The sequence below is a fragment of the Bos indicus x Bos taurus genome, chromosome 11, assembly GCF_003369695.1.
Source record: "Bos indicus x Bos taurus breed Angus x Brahman F1 hybrid chromosome 11, Bos_hybrid_MaternalHap_v2.0, whole genome shotgun sequence".
Taxonomy (NCBI): Eukaryota; Metazoa; Chordata; class Mammalia; order Artiodactyla; family Bovidae; genus Bos; species Bos indicus x Bos taurus.
Genome location: NC_040086.1, coordinates 19,536,335 through 19,558,887, shown reverse-complemented (window position 1 = coordinate 19,558,887; position 22,553 = coordinate 19,536,335). Strand labels below are relative to the sequence as shown.

At 39.1% G+C, this 22,553-nt stretch overlaps 1 protein-coding gene and 1 long non-coding RNA gene across 2 annotated transcripts; one reads left to right on the top strand and one right to left on the bottom strand.

Moving 5' to 3' along the window:
* The first annotated feature begins 293 nt into the window (after positions 1–293).
* SULT6B1 (sulfotransferase family 6B member 1) lies at positions 294–16,444 on the top strand. Its single transcript, XM_027555012.1, has 7 exons — positions 294–754; positions 2,194–2,306; positions 4,830–4,919; positions 7,107–7,233; positions 10,659–10,753; positions 13,758–13,914; positions 15,965–16,444. Exons 1-7 carry the CDS (start codon positions 556–558, stop codon positions 16,093–16,095), a joined length of 912 nt encoding a protein of 303 aa, XP_027410813.1. The 5' UTR covers positions 294–555; the 3' UTR covers positions 16,096–16,444.
* On the bottom strand, positions 6,575–22,194 carry LOC113901099. The gene is made up of 2 exons (XR_003513303.1): positions 20,210–22,194; positions 6,575–7,239 (listed from the first exon to the last, which is right to left on the bottom strand). It is a non-coding gene; the product is annotated as an uncharacterized LOC113901099 (long non-coding RNA).
* Positions 22,195–22,553: the final 359 nt, after the last annotated feature.

Below are 22,553 nucleotides of genomic sequence, written 5' to 3'. Positions count from 1 at the left end.
ATGCAGGAGACCTGGGTTCGATCCCTGGATTGGGAAGATCCCCTGGAGTAGGGAAAGGCTACTCACTCTAGTATTCTGGCCTGGAGAATTCCATGGGGAGTCGGACACGACTGAGCAACTTTCACTTTCACTGCACTTCACACCATGGACATGTATGTGTAAAACTATCAACCAACGAGAGAGGTTTCCTCCATAAATTGTTTTGCTAATATTAAAATATTATACGTGATTGAATTAAATAACTATGTGTTAGACATTTAATATCTATTATTGTCTATTAAGAAAGTCTACTCTCTCCTTGGGAGGGCTGCGTAGAGTGGTAATATAATCCACCCACTGGGTAATATTCCCCGATCCTCAGCCCGTTTTGCACCTGCGGCGTGCCTTTTGTCAGAGGTGGGTACGCAAAAAGCCAAGGGTGGAGGTGGGTGAGAATTAAGTATTTCTTTCTCACGTGAATGGGAGGAGCCCTTTATTCCACCTCCTGAAAACCCCCATTAAAAGCTGTCACTGCCCCGGACAACCACAGAGCAGGTTCTTTAGCAGGGAGCCAGAATGACTGCTAATTCCAAATTTATTGACTACATTGATGAAGCTTTGGAAAAATCAAAAGAAACTGTACTGTCTCACTTGTTTTTCACCTATCAGGGGATTCCTTACCCAGTCACCATGTGCACCTCAGAGACTTTCAAAGCCCTGGACGCCTTTGAAGCCAGAAGCGATGACATAGTTCTAGCATCTTATCCAAAGTGTGGTAACTAACAAAACTTTTCTACAAGGGCACTTTTTCAGAGTGAGTAGGTGGGGAAGGTGCAAGGAGAAGGTGGGAGGAGGGCAGGCCATCTCATCTCTACATGAAGCCAGAAATTGGAGAGGCGGATAGCTATGGTGAATCAGAACACAGCCTGTAAAATCAGTAACTAGAACTGGTAGATTTAGAAACCCCAGTGTCTGAGGGCTTCCCCGGTGGCCAGTGTTAAAGAATCTGCCTGTGATGCAGAAAACTCAGGTTCAGTCCTTAGGTGGGAAAGATCCCCTGGAGGAGGGCATGGCAACCCACTCCAGTATTCTTGCCTGGAGAATCCCATGGACAGAGGAGTCTGGCGGGCTACAATCCACGGGGTCACAAACAGTCAGACACGACTGAAACCGCTGAGCACACGTGACGCAGTGTCTGAGGGAGGAGGTCTGTGTGAAAAGAACAGGATGGATGATGGGTGTAGAAGGAGCTGTATGGTGGGGCTAGCAAACAGAAACAGGGCCCACTTTCCATGGAGTACTCAGAGTAGCCAAGATGTTCATCTTGATTTTTGACTGAAGACAAGCATGGGCTTGTCTATAAACATCTATGCCTTCCATGTTATTTTTTCAGGATCAAAGACCAATCCTCCTGTTTCTCAACCCAGTTTTATAGTGGTCCTTCATCAGTGGAGGATAAGATGTTAAGAAACTACTCTATTTTATACAATCTACTTTTGATTTTTTTTTTTTTCGTTTCCTTTTTGGCCACACTGGGTGGCATGTAGGATCTTAGTTCCCTGACCAGGGATCATACCTGCACCCCCACCGTGAAAACGTGGAGTCTCAACCACTAGACCACAGGAAAGTCCTACTTTTGATCATTTTTAACTGTTATTCCATCTCTGTTTGTTAAAGCCAACTCCATTTCATATTTCCTCTTTCATTGATGCTGTATTTTTATAAAAATCAAAATCCCACATTGCTGTAGAACATATTCATTAAGGTAAAATATATGATACACAATAAACAACCATTTCTATAGTATAACATTGTTGTGTAAAGAAGATATTCTAGATTTTTTAAAAAGCACTGCCTCTTGTTAAAGGAGAAATTTAAGAAACAAGATAATCTGATTTTTATACCGAAGTAAGTAAATGCTTCTTTCCACAGCCCAGGTTATGCTGAGTGCAGAAGAACCAGCTGTACACATCAGGGAATTGTTGTAGGTTTTCTTTCCTTTTTTTTAGGCTGTAACATAGTTTGCAGGATCTTGGTTCCCAGACCAGCGATCAAACGTGGGCCCCCTGGAATGGAAGCAGAGTCCTAACCACTGGACTGCCAGGGAATTCTCTCATTGTAGATTTTAATTTTTATGATATGTATGTTTAAGTAACATGCTTTTATTATATCAAGACTCCTTAATGAGCTTTGGTTCTCTGATTTTTCTTATAGGTTCTAACTGGATTCTCCACATCATTAGTGAATTAATGTTTGCTGATTCTAAACAAAAGTATGACTATCCAGAATTCCCAGTTCTTGAATGTGGGGACCCAGAAAAATATCAGGTTGGTACAAAAGAGCCTTGAAACTTAGAGCAAATTATTCTAGAAAGTAGAATTGGGGGATTTTTAGTTTTGAGTTCAGAAAATACAACACTAAATAATTCATTATGTGCTTATCATATAATCCCAGCACTTTTCAGGAATTATCTCATTTTACTACAGAATCACCTTATTACTATTACTTAAAAATGATTAAATCATTAGTGTGTGTGTGTGTGAAGTTAGTAACAGGTCATCCTACCTGTTATTAATATTATCTTATCGCACGTTATTACTCACCTTGTCAGTTTAACTAACTAAGGCCTGGATGTGAGATAGGATGTTGTTCTCCCTGCCAGGAAGGACAAGAAAAAGGGGGAGGAAGGATCTGCCTCGAGATTTTGGTGCTTGGACAGAACAGGGGAGAGGAGGACCATCCAGCCCCCCTCCACACTTAGACACATCACAAACACATGTGGGAAGGGAAGACGGTATCCAACTGGAAATCGCATTCCCAGCAAAACTTAGCAGAAGTGCTCACCAACAAAACTCCCAACAGGCAGACAGAACACACTTACTAGAAATAAAGTCACTTAGGGCGTTCAGAAAATTTCTGGAAAGAGATGGAGACACTTGCCAGGATGACAAATACAAACTTAAAAGTTGGATCCCAGTTGGAAGGAAACTTATTTCCATGGACTGGGCCGAAGTAACAGAAAAATATATTGTAAATGAGGTGTTCAGGGATTTGGGTTTCGAAGTCTTTTGATGTCTATAATTTATCAGAAATGTTCATTTTTCTCTTGAGTATTTTTAAAAGCACTTTTTGCATTTTAATTGTCCCTTGTGGCTCAGCTGGTAAAGAATCCACCTGCAATGTAGGAGACATGGGTTCGATCCCTGGGTTGGGAAGATCCCTTGGAGAAGGGAAAGGTTACCCACTCGAGTATTCTGGCCTGGAGAATTCCATGGACTGTAGTCCATGGAAGAGTCAGACACGACTAAGTGACTTTCACTTTCACTTTTCATATACAAGGATAGTTTTCTATGCAATGCGTCTTTTATTTTAAAATGGAAATGAGTGAGAGGATAAGCTTCATTTAATGGTTATTCACTTTATACAGAAAACTTTCTAAAATATATACATTTTTTTCTTAAGATGTATCTGTATTTCGACTTTACACTGCTTACAGTTGGCTATATCATGCATTTTTGTGAACATATAATTATACATTTATCTAGTTTTGTTACAATTAACCTCCATTTTCCTGCTGGATATTTTTCTAACCCTTTTAAGGAACTTTACCATTTCTCACATGTCTTAAAGAGATTTTTGGCCATGCAGTTTGGTGGAAATGGCACTCTATCACTTAATCTGAAAATTACCATACATGTGATTTTGCACAAAGGACTTAAAACCTCAAAGTCTCTTGTTAATCCTTAAAATGGGGGTTACAATATCTACCTGAGAGGATTATTGTGAGTGAATGTAAAAGTACTTCCAAAACTGGAATCAAGAACAATGACTACTAATCATCACTTGGGCCCATAGCATTGATTTTAAAAAAATTTTAAGTCAGTTTTTGCTCCCTTGCTTGAGTTGGGATCTCTAGTTAATTTTTCACAGAAGCATTGGCTATAAACATCTAAATATAATTTCATTGCTTGAAATGATGACCAGCATGGAAAAAAACACTGAAAGCATTAGCCCACCACAGAACATACACTAAAGGTCTGATTTTGAGATAAAAGCCTTCATCCTATCCGATTAAACAGAGCTTCATTTTGTAAATTATCAGTAGAAGTAGATTACAAAAACAGAAAGAATCAATCATAGAGTCCTTATATTGACAAGAATTTCTCTCGTAAGGTATTTCTCAGATATTTAAATGACTCTGCATTTTCAGGTTCTGTTAGGATATTTGACTGCATGGAGTTTTGCTGGTTTAAGAAAAAAAAAAGACCAAGATGTTAAAAATGAATTTGGAGAAGCTATAGAAAGACTTGAACATTTCTGTTAATGACTTTGAATGTAGAAAAGATCCACATTAAGTGAAAGAGTGGATTGCAGATTTTGAGCTGTCTTGAAGAAAATGATTTGGGGATGGCTGTGGGAAAAGGTAAATTTTTCTGGGGAAAAAAAAAAAAAGATTGGGCAATGGAAAGCAGGACAGAAGAAGGAAGTTCAAAAGGAAGTTTTCAATTGCATATTTATTTGTGATTCTCCATTCCTCATCCCCCACAAAGAAAACAGAAATAAAGAAAATCTAGAGAAGGATGTGGAAGAGGAATGATAGTAATGACTGAAACTCCTCTTCAGGTACTAAACCTAGGAGTGATTCACCACACACACACACACACACACACACACCACACACACACACACCACACACACACACACACAACACACACACACAATACACACACACACACACCACACACACAACACACACATACAACACACACACACCACACACACACAACACACACATACACAACACACACACACAACACATAAGCTTTAACTTTATTGTTTATATTTTCAAGAGAATGAAACAGTTTCCATCACCAAGGATTTTGGCAACTCATCTCCATTATGACAAATTACCTGGGTCCATCTTCAAGAACAAAGCCAAGGTGAGTGTCCCTCCACTGGTATTTCAATGTGAAGTTCTTCATGTATAGATATTGGCTTTCTGAGGTATAGGATGAGTTTGCTACTCATCACAGAATTTTAATGAATAAAGTGTGCAGTTTGGTGTTTCTTGTTTTTTCTTCAGATAAATTGGCTATGCTGCTGCTGCTGCTGCTAAGTCGCTTGGCTACAGTTGCATTCAAATGAAATGTATTTTCAGCCGGGATATAAAACATATACATAAAGTAGCCCACCAGGCTCCACTGTCCATGGGATTTTCCAGGCAGGAATATTGGAGTGGGTTGCTATTTCCTTCTCCAGGGGATCTTCCTAACCCAGGGATCAAACCCAGGTCTTCTGTATTGCAGACAGATCCTTTACTGACTGAGCCACCAGGGAAGCCCTTAACCTCCATTAGGTATTTGAATTCCACCAAGTGGCTGTCTGGACTACTCACATCTCCCATTACAAGGGACTCCTCTGTCCCCTCTGCCAGGTGTGGATGGCTCTGTAAAACAGTTTTTCTTTATACTGAGAATCTCCCAAATTGGAAATACTGCTTTAATCCATAATTTTCCCAGTTTAATGCAGTTCAGTAGAATCACAAACCTCAGTGATTCTTTTTCCCCCCTTAATTATTCCATGAGACACAGAGCTAAAGTAATATATAAAGCATTTGGATTTGGAGCAAGCAGCCTTTTGAACAAAGCTTTACTTTCACAAGAAAGCAGGGCCAGAGATGAACGACAGTTAAGGTAAGAAGTTGATACTGAGATTTTATCCATACACTCCAGCAGGTGAAAGCCTGCTGGCCTTCACCATGCTCACTTATGTCTTTGCAAAATTATAAATTGCTATGAGCCAGAGAGATTCCTGAGTGGTAACCAAAGCCCCAAATATAAGACCCTCAAGTGACAAGAATCTGCTGTATTTGGATTGGGGGCAGAGTTTTAGATCTCAGCAAAGACATAGACTAGCACATTCATCTCTATTCAGTTGTACCCTACTACCGTCAGTTCATGTCTTTAGATTGATGAGGCGTTCTGGAATCCAGACTCCCTCTCACTTTCATGCCATCTACAAATTTGATAAATAGAGCTTCTATATCTTAATCTGAAATCCTCATTAAAATGTTGATGATGGTCTAGTCAGGACAGTTTTATTAAAAATCTCTGGGCAGTTTTACGTTAGTTTTTCAGCCTCCTTTGCATCAGTTTTATGTGCTTAAATGTTTCTGCTGCCGGCATGCCTTCTTCCATTTGCAGAGGAAGTCATAAGCAGCAAATCTACTAATTTAAGAACTATGTCCAAGAAAAAACTGCCATTAGAAATGACTTTTTCTTAGAGAACCCCTGTTGCCCCCTGGTGGTTATTACTTGCTCTTTTATGTGGCCACAAGTCAATTCCAAAAATATCTCCAAAATGGAGGTCATTTTGTACTTTGCAAACCCCACACTTTGCTCTTTCGGAAAGGGAAATGCTACTTGCCTGTTTCCGGTCCTCCGAACCTCTTATATGCTGTCTCCAATTCCTTCAAGGTCATTAACAGTGCTCAGTAATAATGTATTCCACAACATTCTCAGTTCTTTAAAGGGAAATCTGGCCAGAGGGCCCAAACCCACTTGGAGTGGTCTGCAATTTAGTGGTTTTTCTTGGGTTTCAGTTTGCACTTTACAACATTTATTTCACACTTTTCATTCAGAAAAATGAATTTGTGCCTCATCAGAGAAGGCAGACATAACACTGAAATTCAGAGGTTCTGTTTCCTCCACATCACCCATCATACCTCCAACCTGCCCTTCTTTGATCTTCTCCCATGAAACTCTAAACATTATTTTTGTTGTCCTTAACATTATTTTGTTATTTTTACTTTTGGGGTGGTTTAACTTTTCAGACCATGCTCTTGTGAGCCTGCTCTTCATTCCTTTTTACATGGTCTACATATGACATTTTACTGTCTCAGTTTGTTAGCAAAAATTCAGTGTTACAATATCAGTCTTCTTTTTCTTCTTTCTTTTCCCCTTTTTCCCAGGCTTCCTTATCTGCCAGCTCCTGTTCCTCAACTTCTTTCTTTCTTTTTACCTCCACAAAATCAGGTAGTATACAATAGGACACAATGCTCATGCTTTCAGTTTTCCAAAGTTCAACGCCTAAAATTAAGTTAAGATAACTTAATGTTCTCTCTCCAGATATTGGTGATATTTCGAAACCCTAAAGACACAGCAGTATCTTTTTTCCATTTCCACAATGATGTTCCTGATATTCCAAGCTATGGCTCTTGGGATGACTTCTTCAGACAGTTCATGAAAGGACAAGGTATGGCTGTTGGTAAAAGAACAACAGATGATCACAGAAATACAAAAATTCAAATGTGTTTTAGGATAAAGAAAGAAACAACAGGACCTACTGTATAGGACAGGGAACTACATTCAATATATTGCAACAACCTACAACAAAAAAGAATATGAAAAAAGACTGCATATTTGTGAATATATATACAACTGAATTACTACACTGTACACCAGAAACTAATACAACATTGTAAATCAACTATACTTCAATTTAAAAAATTAATAACTTTAAAAAAGAAAGAAAAAATAAATTAAGGCAGATCCAGGAACCACAATGTTACTTTTAAATAAAGCTTTCTAGGCATCAAACAATACATTACTGTTTTTAAAAATAATTTGGACAATTCAATATGTTGAGGGTGAATGTTAAATAGCCATAGAACAGACATGGGACAAAAAGGTCTGTAATAGACTTGTACAAAAAGCATTTCAAATTCACTTCCCACAAGTCTCTGTATAGCACAATGATAAAAGCCAAAAAAGAACAAAACCATGACAATGAGCAGCCACACCTAAGATACTTGTTTGCCAGAAAGCAAGTAAGGTTTTGTTAGATTATGTTGAAGGTTTTACCTCTGGTTACTGATAACCATAATTTCGTAAGTGCCCACAAATGCTCCGGCTACCAAACTAGGTACTATATACACATATCTCATTTAAGACCATACCAACTATGAATAAGGCAGTATTAACTATAAAAAATTTAAATCACTTGCCAACGGTCTCAGTTACTTGCATCCGGCAGCAACTCTACTTCTGTGGGTATAGTGGCCAGAGGTGAATAAATGTCTCTTTTTAGTAGTGAGTGGCTCTGTTGAGTGCTTACAGTATAGTACAAGGAAGAATTAATGCCAGATGACCTTAGAGTTGCTACCAAGTCCCTCTAAAAGGACCACGTTTAAAGGGGATCAGCACAGCAATGCAACACTATCCCATATGACTAGACACTGGGGACAGTACCCTTAGCAAAGATTAAGTCTTGGGATTGGGGTGTAGGAGAGAAAAAGAAAGTGTACAGAAGGTGCTTATGAAGCACTGATAGGAAATATTTGGCTTGTTTAGTAACTACTCACTAAGACCAGATGGAGGCAGTTAAGTAAAGTCTAAAACACTATACTCCATTCATGTAACACAAGAGAACATTCAGTGGCGGAGAAACGCATCATCACTGGGACAATCTATTTTAGGGAATCTTTGTTGCTTGTCCATCCTTTTAGTCTAATCCTTTGATTAACAATGATAAGAAGTGGCACTGATATTAATAACTTGGATGGATTTTCTGCCTTGTAAACTTCTTAAAGTCAACTTACAGAGAGGCAGCTGAATGTACTGAAAATGTACAGGATGTAGAATGAGAAGGCCTGGATTGGGCTTCATCACTTATTATTATGTATTAGTAACACTAGATAGAATAAAACAGCTACCATTTATTGAGCACTTACCACATGCCAGGCATGCTGGCATGCTACTCCTAACACACATTATTTTAATTTTCATAATAACCAAATGAGGATAATACTATTATTATCACCATGTTACAGAGAAGAAAACAGAGGCAGAGAAAGACTCTAAACTTTGATTTCCCTAGTTGTAAAGAGAAAATAGGAATACCCAACCTATGAGAGGTAACACAGTACTCTATTTTGTTTGGTTGCAATAGCTCTGGGGTTGAACTAACACTAAAAGATGTCAATAACACATAACTTATTGTGCAGCCTTAAAGTGGTTACTTAGCTCCTCTGGGTTTCTAATTCTCCATCAATAAAATGGGTATAAAATTGTACCTATCATATTGGATTGCTTTAAAAAGTGAAAGATGAAATACATGCATATCAGTAAAACATTTGGAAAAGCAGAAAACCCCACCACAGTGGCATAAACAGATCAGGTTTTATCTTCTTCACTTAACTAAGAAATATGGAGATAGCAACTGACCCAGTAGACCAGTAACGTTGGGTCAGCAGCTCTGAGATTCCCTGGGCCCCTCTATCGTGCTTTCTGCAACATTCTCTCAAGTTGTCCACTGTCCCTCTGAGCATCACCTTCAGATCATGAAGAAGGGTCATCGTGACAGGAATAATTGTTCTAGAAACCTTCCAGCAGACCCCTGATTGCTGGCTAGGACTACTTCATGTGACCAGAGTCCAAAGGGAGGCAGAAAGTGAGAAGCAGAATTTTCTGATTAGCTTAGACCCAACTAATAAGGGTTTGGTTGGCAACAAAGAAGGGAGTGTACTATATTTGGGGCAGGAAATTTACAGTATTTTGTACAACAAAACATGTAGACACTGCCTGGCTCAAATCATAATAATTATGACAATATTATTATTACTAATAATGTTAATATTGGCTAATATTTGAGTGGGTATTAGTGATCAGGCACTGTTTTAAGCATTTGACATGCGTTAATTCACTTAAAATTCACAACAACCCCATTTTACAGATGAGGAAACTAAAGTACAAAGAGGTTTAGGGATTTTCTCAAAGGCACACAGCTGTCTAGATCTGCACTGTCCAGCATGGTAGCCCCTAGCCACATGTGGGAATTGAGCATTTGAAATGTGACTAGTGCAAGTGAAGAGCTAAATTTTAAATTTTATTTTAATTTAAATTTATATTTTAAGACACTCAGTTCAGTTGCTGGAAACTTTTAAGTAAGTTTGGTATGAGTGTGTGAATCTGTTTTTTTAACTATAAGTTTCATGAAGTCTAAATACACATCAAGTATTTTTGGCAAAAAACTTAATCAAATTGATGTTCCTTGTAACTGTAAAACACCCACAAGCTTTTGTAGACTTAGAATTAAAAAAAAATAAGGGCAATGTTTCACTAATAATTATTTATGCTGATTACATGCTGAAATGATAACATTTTGGGATCTGTGGGTTAAATAAATTAAACTATTCAAATTAATTTCACCTGCTTCTTTTCACTTTTTTTTAACATGGCTACTAGAAAACTTAGAGTTACAGATGTGGCTTGCATGACATTTCTATTGGACAATGCTAGTCTAGATAACATGTCTCATCATTTCTTTCTGACATTATATCTGTTGGGTTTCATGTCTCATTCACTATTTCTGAATTACTTCATTCACCTAAATGTTCATGAAAATTTGTAGTTCTTGTGAAACCATTTTTACAACTTGCTTAGTTGTGCCACTGTTCCTGAAAATAAGAAAATGAGAAAATCTGACATTAGGACTGATTTATGTCAGTTCTTTTGGAGCAGGGATTTGTAATCTTATAGTCTTGTTTGATCATACACACATACATATAGTTTATATTTTAGGGCACACATTAACCATTTTACCCTCATTCTATCATTCTATCATTTTAACCTCAATTATTTAAAATTTCTTAAGAAGTTATTTTTTCCCTGTATTTTTAGTTTCCTGGGGAAGCTATTTTGATTTTGCAATTAATTGGAACAAACATCTTGATGATGAAAATGTTATGTTCATATTATATGAAGACCTGAGAGAGGTGAGATTATGATTATTGGTATTCTATAGCAAGGTTTACTATAAATGACAACATAGAACATTTATTCATAATGTCTGATTGCATGAACAAATATTATACTCAATTTTTAAAAATATTCCATATATGTCGTACAGTGCTAGGGGAAAAAAACCAAACAATGCATATGTGTTTAGATTGTTTATTTAATAGAAATAATAAAGTTCTTAGGAACTTACTACTAACAGTGACTGCTTTTTTCCCCTCTGTGATAGATAGTCCAAATTAGGAATGGCAGAAATGATAGGTCTCTATTGAGGTTTAACTCAATATGCTTTTGGCTGTGAATTAATTTTTCCATATAATGTTATTTTAAAAAACTGCTTGTTCACAAATATTTAGTGAGTTCAGCATTGTTTTGCTGCTGCTGCTGCTAAGTCGCTCCAGTCGTGTCCAACTCTGCGCGATCCCATAGACAGCAGCCCACCGGGCTTCCCCGTCCCTGGGATTCTCCAGGCAAGAACACTGAAGTGGGTTGCCATTTCCTTCTCCAATGCATGAAAGTGAAAAGTGAAAGTGAAGTCACTCAGTCATGTCCGACCCTAGCGACCCCATGGACTGCAGCCTACCAGGCTCCTCCGTCCATGGGATTTTCCAGGCAAGAGTACTGGAGTGGGGTGCCATTGCCTTCTCTGAGTATTATTTTAGGCCTTTGTAATTTATCAGTGAACAGACTAAAGTTCACTACGTGGGAGAAGCTTACATTCTAGCTGGAGAAAGTGGGGAGACAGAATGATAAACAGTAAATACAATAGAAATTTTAAATGTATATAATATGTGAGAATGAAGAAAGAGCACAGCTGATTAAGGAAAACTAGAAATCCCCAAGGGTGGGGGTGTCGGGATACTGAACAAATCTCAGCATGAAATAGGATGGTCAGTGGAAAGAAACCTCATGGAAGGCATGCTACATGAACCAAGATCGGAGGGAGATGAGGGAGTGAGCCAAGTAGGTAACCAGAGTAAGAGCTTTCCAGGCAGAGAAGACCAACTGGAACAAAGGCCCCGAAGTAGGAGTGTTCCTGCAAGGATTAAGCAATGGAAAGGAGCAGATGTGGTTGGCTGTGGGGATGAGCCCGAAGAGGCCAACCGATGAGGGCAGGCGTAAGGGGGTGGACTGGAGTGTGAGAAGTGGAGTGACTCTGAGTGAAATGGGAAGTCATTGTAGGATTTCGAGCATAAGAGTGGTAGGAACTGATGTGTTTTTAACAGGATCATTCTGTCTGGTGTGTGAGAATATATTAGAGGGAGGGAAAGAGAACCCAGGGAAACCCATGAGGAGGTTATTGCTCTAGTCCAGGCAATGGAAGGAAGATGGTGGCTCAGACCTGAAGGGGCCATGGAGGGGAAGAGAAGTGGTTGAATTCTGAACTTACGTTGAAGGAAAAGCCAATAGCATTTGCTGCTGGACTGGATGAGGGAAAGAGGAGTGAGAACAAAAGAGAAGTCAAATGAGACCCCAGTATTATTGGTCCAACCAACTGGGAGCATTGAGCTGTCACCATGGGAGTAGGAGACGGCAGCAGGTGAAGCAGGATTATGGGGAAGACCAGGGATCTGGGTTTAAACATCAGAAGGCTAAGATGTTTATCAGTCATCCAAATGGAGAGGCCAAGTAGGCAGTTGGGTACTGAAGTCTTAAATGCAGAGAGTTCTGAGCTACAGATGTAAATCTGGCCCACAAATGACATTTAAAGTCATGAGATTACATATCTAATATGTAAGCATATGGATAGAGAAGTTGACCAAGAACTGAGCCTTGCAGCCCTCCAACATGAAAAGTTTGAATAAAAAGGGAGGAATCAGCAAAGGCGACCTAGGAGTAGCTAATGGCATAAGAGGGAAACCAGAGTCCTGGAGCTCTAGGGAAGAAAGCATGTTAAAGAAGAGACTCAAATGCTCTCTAACGGAATTGAGTCTTTAACACTAGTTTCTCCTGACAGTCTTGTAAAAAAAAAAAAAAAAAGTGTAATTGAATTCATCCCTTCTGTTTATGGTATATATATATATATATATATATATATATATATATAACATGAAAGAACATACTCATGTAGTCTTTTCCCCGTCTCGTCTAGAATGTTGCTAAAAAAACTTTTGATTCATGGATGTTAGTGTTGTCCCAAATGTTAATCATTCTTTCTTGCAGTTGGTAGGAGGTTGCCTGTTCAAATTGATTTGGGGACTGCTGTAGTATATAGCCTGCTCCTTTGGGAAATTCACATTGCACACTAGCATATTAAAGATTGACAGATTCTACAAACAAACAAACAAAACCTTACCTTTACTAATCCAAGGCTTCCACATTTATTTGACCGCAACCCTTAACCTTCCTTCCCCCCATGAAACATCTATAAGCACCTATATATTCACCTATATATTTCATTAATATATGAAATATATTAATGTTTTGTAGAGTACAGTTTAAGAAACTGTGCTAGAAGATTTCTAAATCTCCATTGGTCAATGATACTGTTGAAAAGGTTGATGATACTTACAAAGGTATTAAATGATATATTCCAAGACTCATTCTAGCTTTTATGATTCTAAAAATGAGCCTTTCTTGATAGAATTAAATATTAGCTACAAACAGGATTTAGAAGAAAAGAGAATTTGAATGAGCACATACAAATATATTAATTTCCTCAGCTGGTTTAGACTGGTGCTTTTTAACAAAATGAATGTCATCTTAGATAAAATTCTACCCTACTAATGAATGCTTACTGTCACTATCTATACCCTGAATAGTTTAGTAAGTCGTAAATTGAAACTACAAAGTAAAATCAGTACAGAGTATCTTAAAGGGAAATTTCAAATATTTATACTGAAGTATCAAAGTAAGTCTGAAGAGATAGAAAGGGACAGCTGAATTATAGAGTTAGGCTTAAAATGCATTCTAAGAAGCCTGTCTTTGCTCGGGGCACAATTCCCATAGAAAGAAGTTTATCCTCTAAAATTTTGTTTTCAGAATCTGGCCACTGGAATAAAACGAATTGCTGAGTTCTTCGGATTCTCTCCATCTGGGGAGCAGATTCAAACTATTTCGGCACGAAGTACCTTCCACGCCATGCGAGCCAAGTCCCAGGAAACACACGGTGCTGTGGGCCCGTTCCTGTTCCGCAAAGGTAAAGCTGCCTTGATTTCTAAGCCATCCATCAGTCTGCACATAACAGGCAATTCAAACAACTATGCTGAAGAAGACAGGATTTTCTTTGTCTCTTCCTCAACAAGAAGTCTGACATAGATCAGAGCTGGAAGTGGTAACTCCACGCTATCTTTTAGAGTACTAAGCTCCTCCCACCTTTCTCTTGCCACCTGCTGATAAAAGGAGAGCAGCTAGAGCTCCTGAATTACAATAAAGTTAGAGGGTTATTTCATTAAAGTAAAAAGGGAGTGGCAAGAGAATCACATGCATTTGCCGAGCAAGCCCCCTTTACAGAACTTTGTGGGAAGCCTCATTCAGTGGCTTACATCTCATTGGTCACTTCTCACTGTGCTGTTGGCTGGAAAATGTAGTTTTTTAAAAAGGTGGGTGTGTTATTACTCAATTAAAATCAAAGTTTTATTAATAAAGGAGAAGGAGAAAATGAGTGTTGGATAGGCAACCAGTTTTCTCTGGCACTGATGATTTGACTAAATTTCATTAAAGTATTCTAATTTCTTATGCAAATGTATGATAATATATAGCCCAAGGATTGTCAGTTTTCTTTTTTATTGCATATATAATGAAAGTGTAATGTGATTTAGAGGCAGCACATGTAACAACTATTACTTATTAAGCATAAATCATGTGTTAGGCCCTTTGCTGGGGTTAAATTTTATAGCAAAAATACATTAAATCCTTAATTTTATAATATGGGCACCAAGACTCAGAGATATTAATTGATCCTTTGTCACAAAGCTAATTGGGCTTCCTAGGTGCGCTAGTGGTAAAGAACCCAACTGCCAATGCAGGAGACTAAGAGATTCAGAGTCGATCCCCTGGGTCAGGAAGATCCCCTGGAAGAGGGCACTCCAGTATTCTTGCCTGGAGAATCCCATGGACAGAGGAGCCTGGTGGGCTACAATCAATAGTGTTGCACAGAATCAGATACGAGTGAAGCAACTTAACATGCACGCACAAAGCTAATTAATGAAACAGGATACAAATGTAGGTCTACTTGATTCTACTATACTTTGTCAAATGAAGACTCATTTAAAAAAATCCACTGTGAATACAACATTGTATATAAATCTGGCTTTGGTTTGCATTCTGACTTTAACTCTGATTTTTATGCCCTATTTTATTAGCTTTAAGAAGAGGGGAAAAATAAAACCTTTCTATATGTTGTTAATCAAATACTCTTCAGAATAGAAAAAATTCTAAAAAGTAGTGATTTTAAAATATTACACTATTCCATGTAGAAAATTCAGAAAGTACAGAAAAATGAAAAACTACTAAAAATTATCCACATTTCCCCCACCAGAGGCAGGTTTGACTTTTTGACACATTTCTTCCAGCCTTATTCTGTGATGTTTCATATAGTTGATGACATTTGTAGAGAGTTTTGTTTTTTTATTCCCTTCATATATGTAAGCATGTTCTCACACCATTAAAACTGCTTTATAAATATACATTTCATTGGCTATGCAACAAGGAGCTTAACAACTTCAACCCAAATCATCAAAAGAGTCTAAGGAAAAGAGTAACTTCTTTACTTTTAAAAGCACATAAGAAAAATATATCTCAATCTCAGGCAAAATAATAATTTTTTGCAAAATTTTCAGCAGTTGGAGACTTAACCAGAACCTGCTATAAAAATATTAATTTATCTTCACAATGGGTATTTAAAGTATTAAAAGACTTTAGAGAGAAAAAGATGATTCTAAAAACGTGGTATTTTGGTCCCAGGTATTGGAAGAGGGGTGGGGGCGGGAGGTCACTGAGGTCACGGGCCCCCTTAGTGACACTGAAAAAGTACATCACCTACCACAGCACACCATACCAATGAGGAAGCCCAAGTGGATCTTGCTCACTTTACAAGAAAAAGTACATTAGTTTTTTAAGACTGTGTAATTTTTTTTCATGTGTCCATTTCACATTTCAAAGTGAAACTCTGCACGGAGAAATGGTAAAATCAAGATGAAATATTCTAACAGGTATCTAAGTCTACTGTTTTTTTGTGTGTGTTGTAGGTGAAGTTGGTGATTGGAAAAACCTGTTCAGTGAAACTCAGAACCAGGAAATGGATGAAAAATTCAAAGAGTGCTTAGCTGGCACTGCCCTGGGAACAAAGTTGAAGTACAACTCATACTGCCAGCCTTGATTCTGGTCAATTCAGCTTATTTTCCTTAATAATAACTGAATTTAAATATCAATAATTACATAATAATCTAATCAATAATGATAAAAACATTTTAGACATAAACAGTGTTTAATAACGAAAACAAATGAAAATTTTGAGCACAAACATAAGTTTGTTCACTTTTTACAGAAAGATAAGTTTAGGAGAAGGAAATGGCAACCCACTCCAGTATTCTTGCCTGGAAAATCTCATGGACAGATGAGCCTGGTGGACTAGTGTCTGGCATCGCAGAGTCATACACAACTTAGCAACTGAACAACAACAACACACAATCAGGCAGATGGTGATTTGGGGAAATAGTTCTTGATGGAAATGCAACATAAAATGAAGATTGAAGTGACCTAGCATATGGAATACAGAGTTTTGTAAGAAATTAACATTTGTGTATAGAATAATAATTGCAAATATTCAAACAATAAAGTCCAATGATAAAGAAAAAAAAAAAAAAAGAAAGATAAGTTTAGCCATCCAAAAGGGATACTATATTTAGTGATGCATCCTGGGGTTTTAACTTCTTTCATGCTCTGGGTTCACACATGACCATAAGCCAATACTATCAGAGATATACCTAAATCTGTTTGCACATAGATGAGACAGGCCTTTCTGTCTGATCACAGGAAGGCCTGTGATCATGATCACAATGTTTTGTCCTCTCACAAAAATCCCTCTCTTCCTCACTGTGGATCAGAGCCCTTGTGATCTGATCCTTTCTGAACTTACTGCTATGGGAAATTTAATTCCAATTCTGCCCCGAAATAAAATGAATAAATTCTATTCTCATTTGATTCAAGAAAAACACATTGCTCATGTACTCTGTGTGTGTCATTTCAGAAAGCTCTATGGAGGCCCACTCTCAAGGGACTTTATAGTTGTACTTAATACAAGCTTCACTTTAAAGCTAAAGATTAGAGGTTATGTTATTCTGGCATGAAGGCTTTCCTACCAGAGAGCCTCAAGTAAGCATGTGGAATCTACAAGAGAAAGCAGAAAGTGTTCTGGAAAAAAAAAAAAAAAAAAAACCCTTTCAACAATCTCCTTAATATTTACACTACAGCTAGTTTCACTGTAAAGCTAAGTTCTACACAGTTAATAGAATGAGTCGTAAAAAAGTTACATAAAATTGCTTTGAGAAAGATTATAGGACTACTATTTCTAGCAGTATGGTAGATTAAGTAAGCTGAAGACTCTTTCCTCAAAACACCAAGAAAGGCTACATAAAAATTCCTTCAGTGGCACTGGTCAGCTTCCAATAAAGTGAGTGGACTTAACAGAGACCAAAACTAAAGAGAGAACTGAGAACTAGAGAGAATAAGAATCAGAGATGACCTTGAGATGTCAATGAGAAATCTGCAGAAACAGAGACTTGGGTTTTAATGCCCAAGCTCATATGATTGGAGCAGGAATAGACAAATAGGCCAAACCAAAATAAAACAAACAGAACAAAATACAGTGGCCAAACTGATCCATGAATGTAAAGAAAGTTCAAATACGACAGAGATGGCATTGCATATCATAGGAACAGATTAAACTCTTCAACATTTGATGCTAAGATAACTGCTTATGATATAGAAGAAATAAAATCAGACTTTCACTGCACATCACTCAAAAAAATTAATTCTTTACAAATTAAAAGGCTGTATGTCAAAAGATGATGTAAAGACTACGTTTTTAGAAGCAAATACAAGTTAATATTTTTATGACCACAGAGTAGGATTTATTAAGCAAGAAACAAAACAACACAAAAAGGAAACAATTTATATTTTGGGCAACATTAAGATTTAAAATGTAAAACAGCATCATTAAGAAAGTAAAACCAAATGAAACAGCCTGTCAGAATTAAGATTCCACACTGTTGTGGAGCCACCCTCCCTGCTGCTGCTGCTGCTGCTAAGTCGCTTCAGTTGTGTCCGACTCTGTGCGACCCCATAGACGGCAGCCCAGCAGGCTCCCCCGTCCCTGGGATTCTCCAGGCAAGAACACTGGAGTGGGTTGCCATTTCCTTCTCCAATGCATGAAAATGAAAAGTGAAAGTGAAGTCGTGTCTGACTCTCAGTGGCCACCCTCCCTGGCCGCCCCCAAAAGAGAACAAAGTTCAGGTCACTTACTGCCATTGCTACTGCTGACACCTGAGATGGCCTCTGCCCTTTGAGAGCTGACAGGGGAACATGAGTCCAGCTTCTGCCAACTCCCCTGAGCTTGCTTGTCAACTGGTCTGTCACAGAAAAATGGGACTTCCTTCTATGTTCCAAGTCTTGCACCACTGTTTATCCATCACTGGCTAGACTTGAATTATACTGAGAATTTTAACTCCATAGTAATCTGGAAAATGTGGTTTTAACCTTCCATACATTATAATCCAGGAGATGCGGAGACATGGAAGAGAGTTGGAATGGAAGCTAAGTCAAACTTAATAACATATAGTACAGTCCACTCTTTCTACCAATAATCTTTCAAGCAGTCCACTTAATGCAGTTGTTCCCTTCTTCAAATGGAAACATGCTTATCCTACCTCCTAAATCTGTATGCCCACTGTGATATTTCTTCCTCATTTTAGTCACAACCCCACTTTAAGACACTCTGTCCCAAAGACTATCTTATAAAATTAACCACCATCAGCAAATGTCAAGTAAAAAGGGCAAGGAGAACAATTAAAAGAGGTTCATCCACTGCTGGGCATACACACTGAGGAAACCAGAATTGAAAGAGACACATGTACCCCAATGTTCATTGCAGCACTGTTTACAATAGCTAGGACATGGAAGCAACTTAGATGTCCATCAGCAGACGAATGGATAAGAAGGCTGTGGTACATATACACAATGGACTATTACTCAGCTTTTAAAAAGAATGCATTTGAATCAGTTCTAATGAGGTGGATGAAACTGCAGCCTATTATACAGAGTGAAGTCAGTCAGAAAAAAAAACCAATATAGTATATTAATGCATATATATTGAATTTAGAAAGATGGTAATGATGATCCTATATGCGAGACAGCAAAAGAGACACAGATGTAAAGAACAGGCTTTTGGACTCTGTGGGAGAAGGCAAGGGTGGGACGATTTGAGAGAATGGCATTGAAACATGTATATTACCATATGTGAAATGGTTCACCAGTCCAGGTACGATGCATGAGACAGGGCGCTCAGGGTTGGTGCCCTGGGGTGACCCTGAGGGATGGGATGGGGAGGGAGGTGGGAGCAGGGTTCAGGATTGGGGACACATGTACACCCATGGCTGATTCATGTCAATGTATGGCAAAAACCACTACAATATTGTAAAGTAATTAGCCTCCAATTAAAATAAATTAATTAATTTACAAAAGTTCATTTGTACATAACAAAGACAAAGCTATGGAAATACATGCATAGCTTCTATGGTTCTTTATTTTGCATCTGGTCATGAGACCATAGCTGGTGTTTATAATTCCTTGTTTATTCTTCCCTTTGCCATCAGATGTCTCCCTGGTTAGTAGGGTGATGCAGACCTTCAGTCTTGAAGGATCTGAGTCCTTAACATTCCCACCTGTGTTAGAGACCTCTAAATTTCCATTAATGAAAAAATCACTTATCACTGAATGTGGAACTACTGAAAGGAATTCCAGAGAAACCTTTGGGTTGAAGACATACTTATCTCTGGCTGCATCACTATTTCCTCTTGCTAATTCATATCAATCAATCCAACCAGTCCAGTAACCCCCTTCTTCTTATTATTATTTTGGCCATGACACATGGTGTGTGAGATTGTAATTCCCCAACCAGGAATGGAACCCGCACCCCCTGCATTGAAAGCTTGAAGTCTTAACCAGTGGACCAACCACCAGGGAAGTCCCTCCCCTTTATTTTCTTGATAACTTAATGGCAAGATGCACCTGCAAACTTGAAACTGCATGTTTCAAGTTCCCCTTCAAGGAACCACGTGGTGAAAGCCCAAATCATAGAAACAGGAAGCCCTTATTTTGCAAGCATTTGATTAAGTTTAACCATGGAAAACAACCCTTTTACATCTACTGATTTCTGGGCTTGAGTATTCCAGCCATGGAAGAAATAGCAACTAGGGTCAGAACACATACTATACCTGAAGGACAGTACACCCAGCTTGCCGAGTGTGGTCTCCCTCCTGGGGCTGTAACTGAATCTTCAATACTTGATCCCACTCTCCTAGAAGGCCAGCTGCTTTCAGGTGATAAGTTCAAGATAAAACCATTGAATCGCATGGTAGTCAGTGTACCGCCTCACTTCTTTCTCTGCAAAACGGGTTCCTTACTAAGGGATATCATTATGGCGAACAAGGTATTTGGAAAGGCTACCAATGATGGCACTGGCAGAAGCGCTAGAGGAAGAAAAAGCAAGCCCATACCTGGAATACATGCTTTCTCCACAGAAGGCAGATCCCTGCCCACTCCATGATGGAAGGGCTCCATGTAACCGACCTGCCACCAAGTGGCGGGCTGGTCTCCACAGGTGTTCAGGGTACTTGTGCTGGGGTCTCAGTGTTGGGCTCAGCCGTCGGGAGTGTCGGGTGTTCAGCAGTAAGATCCACCTTGACAAGATCGCACACCTATCTCATCCATTCCTACTGCCAAGGCTGTTCATTTGTGTTAAACGAGCATGGGGGTAGCTGGGGAAATGCCAACTGACATCTACAGAAGTTTTCTTGCACGCTAGCTTCTCAAGTCTCCTTAGAAGGGGGTAACTCTCATGAAGATTCACAAGGAAACCCAATACACTCAGACTCTGTGTTCATTCCAAGTGGTCACTCACATCCTTTTCCCCCAGACCTCCTTATCATCGACACTCTGACCTTGTTCCTCCCAAATCTCCGAATACCCAAGTAGGCCTCTAGCTTTCTCTCCTCCCAAGTGACAACTCAGTGTATTGCTTGAAGCTGCACCCTGGAAGGATTTCCCTTCTCCCACTATCCTTTAGGGCCACTTCCCTGAAGGGCTGTTGGAACACATCAGTTCACTTCCAGTTAAAGCCAGTGTATAGTGCTTCACCTGAATTTTCCTTTCTCAGCCACCTGGTCACAGGGAACTCCCCATGAGACCAGAGATGTGGGTTGATAAAGCAGAGAGCAGGAATGCATGCCATAGAGGTCTTAGATATCTGCTCACGTAGCACACCTGTGGGCTGCCATCTATTTCAGTACTAGAAACTCCAGGAAGTTTACCACTGCTAATGGCATCTGGTGAGCAAAACTTTCTGACTACTGCTCTGACTCTGTGGCCCTTTTTTTGGAGGTGGGATGGAGTTAAGTGTTGCCACATGGCTTCTGCCAGTCTGGGAGCCATAATCTCCATTGAAATCAGGTAGTTTTTCAATGGGAACATCTCCCGTCAACATTCCCCACCCACCGTGGACAGCCACTACAGAGCTTTTCAAAGATGAAAATATACTGCTCAAGGCCTAGTGAAGGAGAGTCCTTTGGATATTCTTAGGGGGCATGGTTAGAAAGTGAGTGGATAGGTTGCATACAATTAATCTACTCGAACAATCCTGATTCCCTAAGTATTTTTGATTTCTTCTTTTGTATTACTTGGCATCACAATTTCATTTAATGTTGGCCACCACTGAGCCCAAGTTATAGTAAACCAACTAAACAAACTCTTAGAACCACTGCCAGTGCTGGAGCCAGCGCAATGAGTGCATAATGTGAACTATGTTCCTTTTCTCATGTTACCTTTAGAGTCATACCCACGCACTTTTCTTGGATTTCTGCTGATAAAAATTAGTGAAATCTGGTAACTCTTTCATTATGTAAACTGTATCCTCTGGGTCAGATCTTGTCTGTATCCTCTTGGAGCATTCTAGCATCTGATTCTAGTTCTAGAAGTGAGTTCATGAGGTAGGAATAGGACATTTGGAAAATGAGCACCTCCTTACAAGCTGACAACTTCAGGGTCTTCAAGTTTGGCTGTACCAGCCTTATCCAACAAGCATGGAAGGGCTGTGGTGACTCAGCAGAATTTCGGAGGGCAGTGGACTCCTTTCAGTTCAGTTCAGTTCAGTCACTCAGTCGTATACGACTCTTTGTGATCCCATGGACCGCAGCACGCCAGGCCTCCCTGTCCATCACCAACTCCCGGAGTTCACCCAGACTCTTGTCCATTGAGTAGCTGATGCCATCCAACCATCTCATCCTCTGTCGTCCCCTTCTCCTCCTGCCTTCAATCTTTCCCAGCATCAGGGTCTTTTCCAATGAGTCAGCTCTTCACATCAGGTGGCCAAAGTATTGGCGTTTCGGCCTCAACATCAGTCCTTCCAATGAACACTCAGGACTTACCTCCTTTAGGATGGACTGGTTGGATCTCCTTGCTGTCCAAGGGACTCTCAAGAGTCTTCTTCAACACCACAGTTCAAAAGCATCAATTTTTCGGCACTCAACTTTCTTTATAGTCCAACTCTCACATCCATACACG

What these genes read in the sequence shown, in the direction of transcription:
- SULT6B1 (XM_027555012.1), top strand. Translation starts at nt 556, where the DNA reads ATGACTGCTAATTCCAAATTTATTGACTACATTGATGAAGCTTTGGAA. An exon ending in TCTTCAAGAACAAAGCCAAG is followed by an intron (nt 4,920 to 7,106) that starts GTGAGTGTCCCT and finishes TTCTCTCTCCAG; the next exon opens with ATATTGGTGATATTTCGAAA. An exon ending in CCCGTTCCTGTTCCGCAAAG is followed by an intron (nt 13,915 to 15,964) that starts GTAAAGCTGCCT and finishes TGTGTGTTGTAG; the next exon opens with GTGAAGTTGGTGATTGGAAA.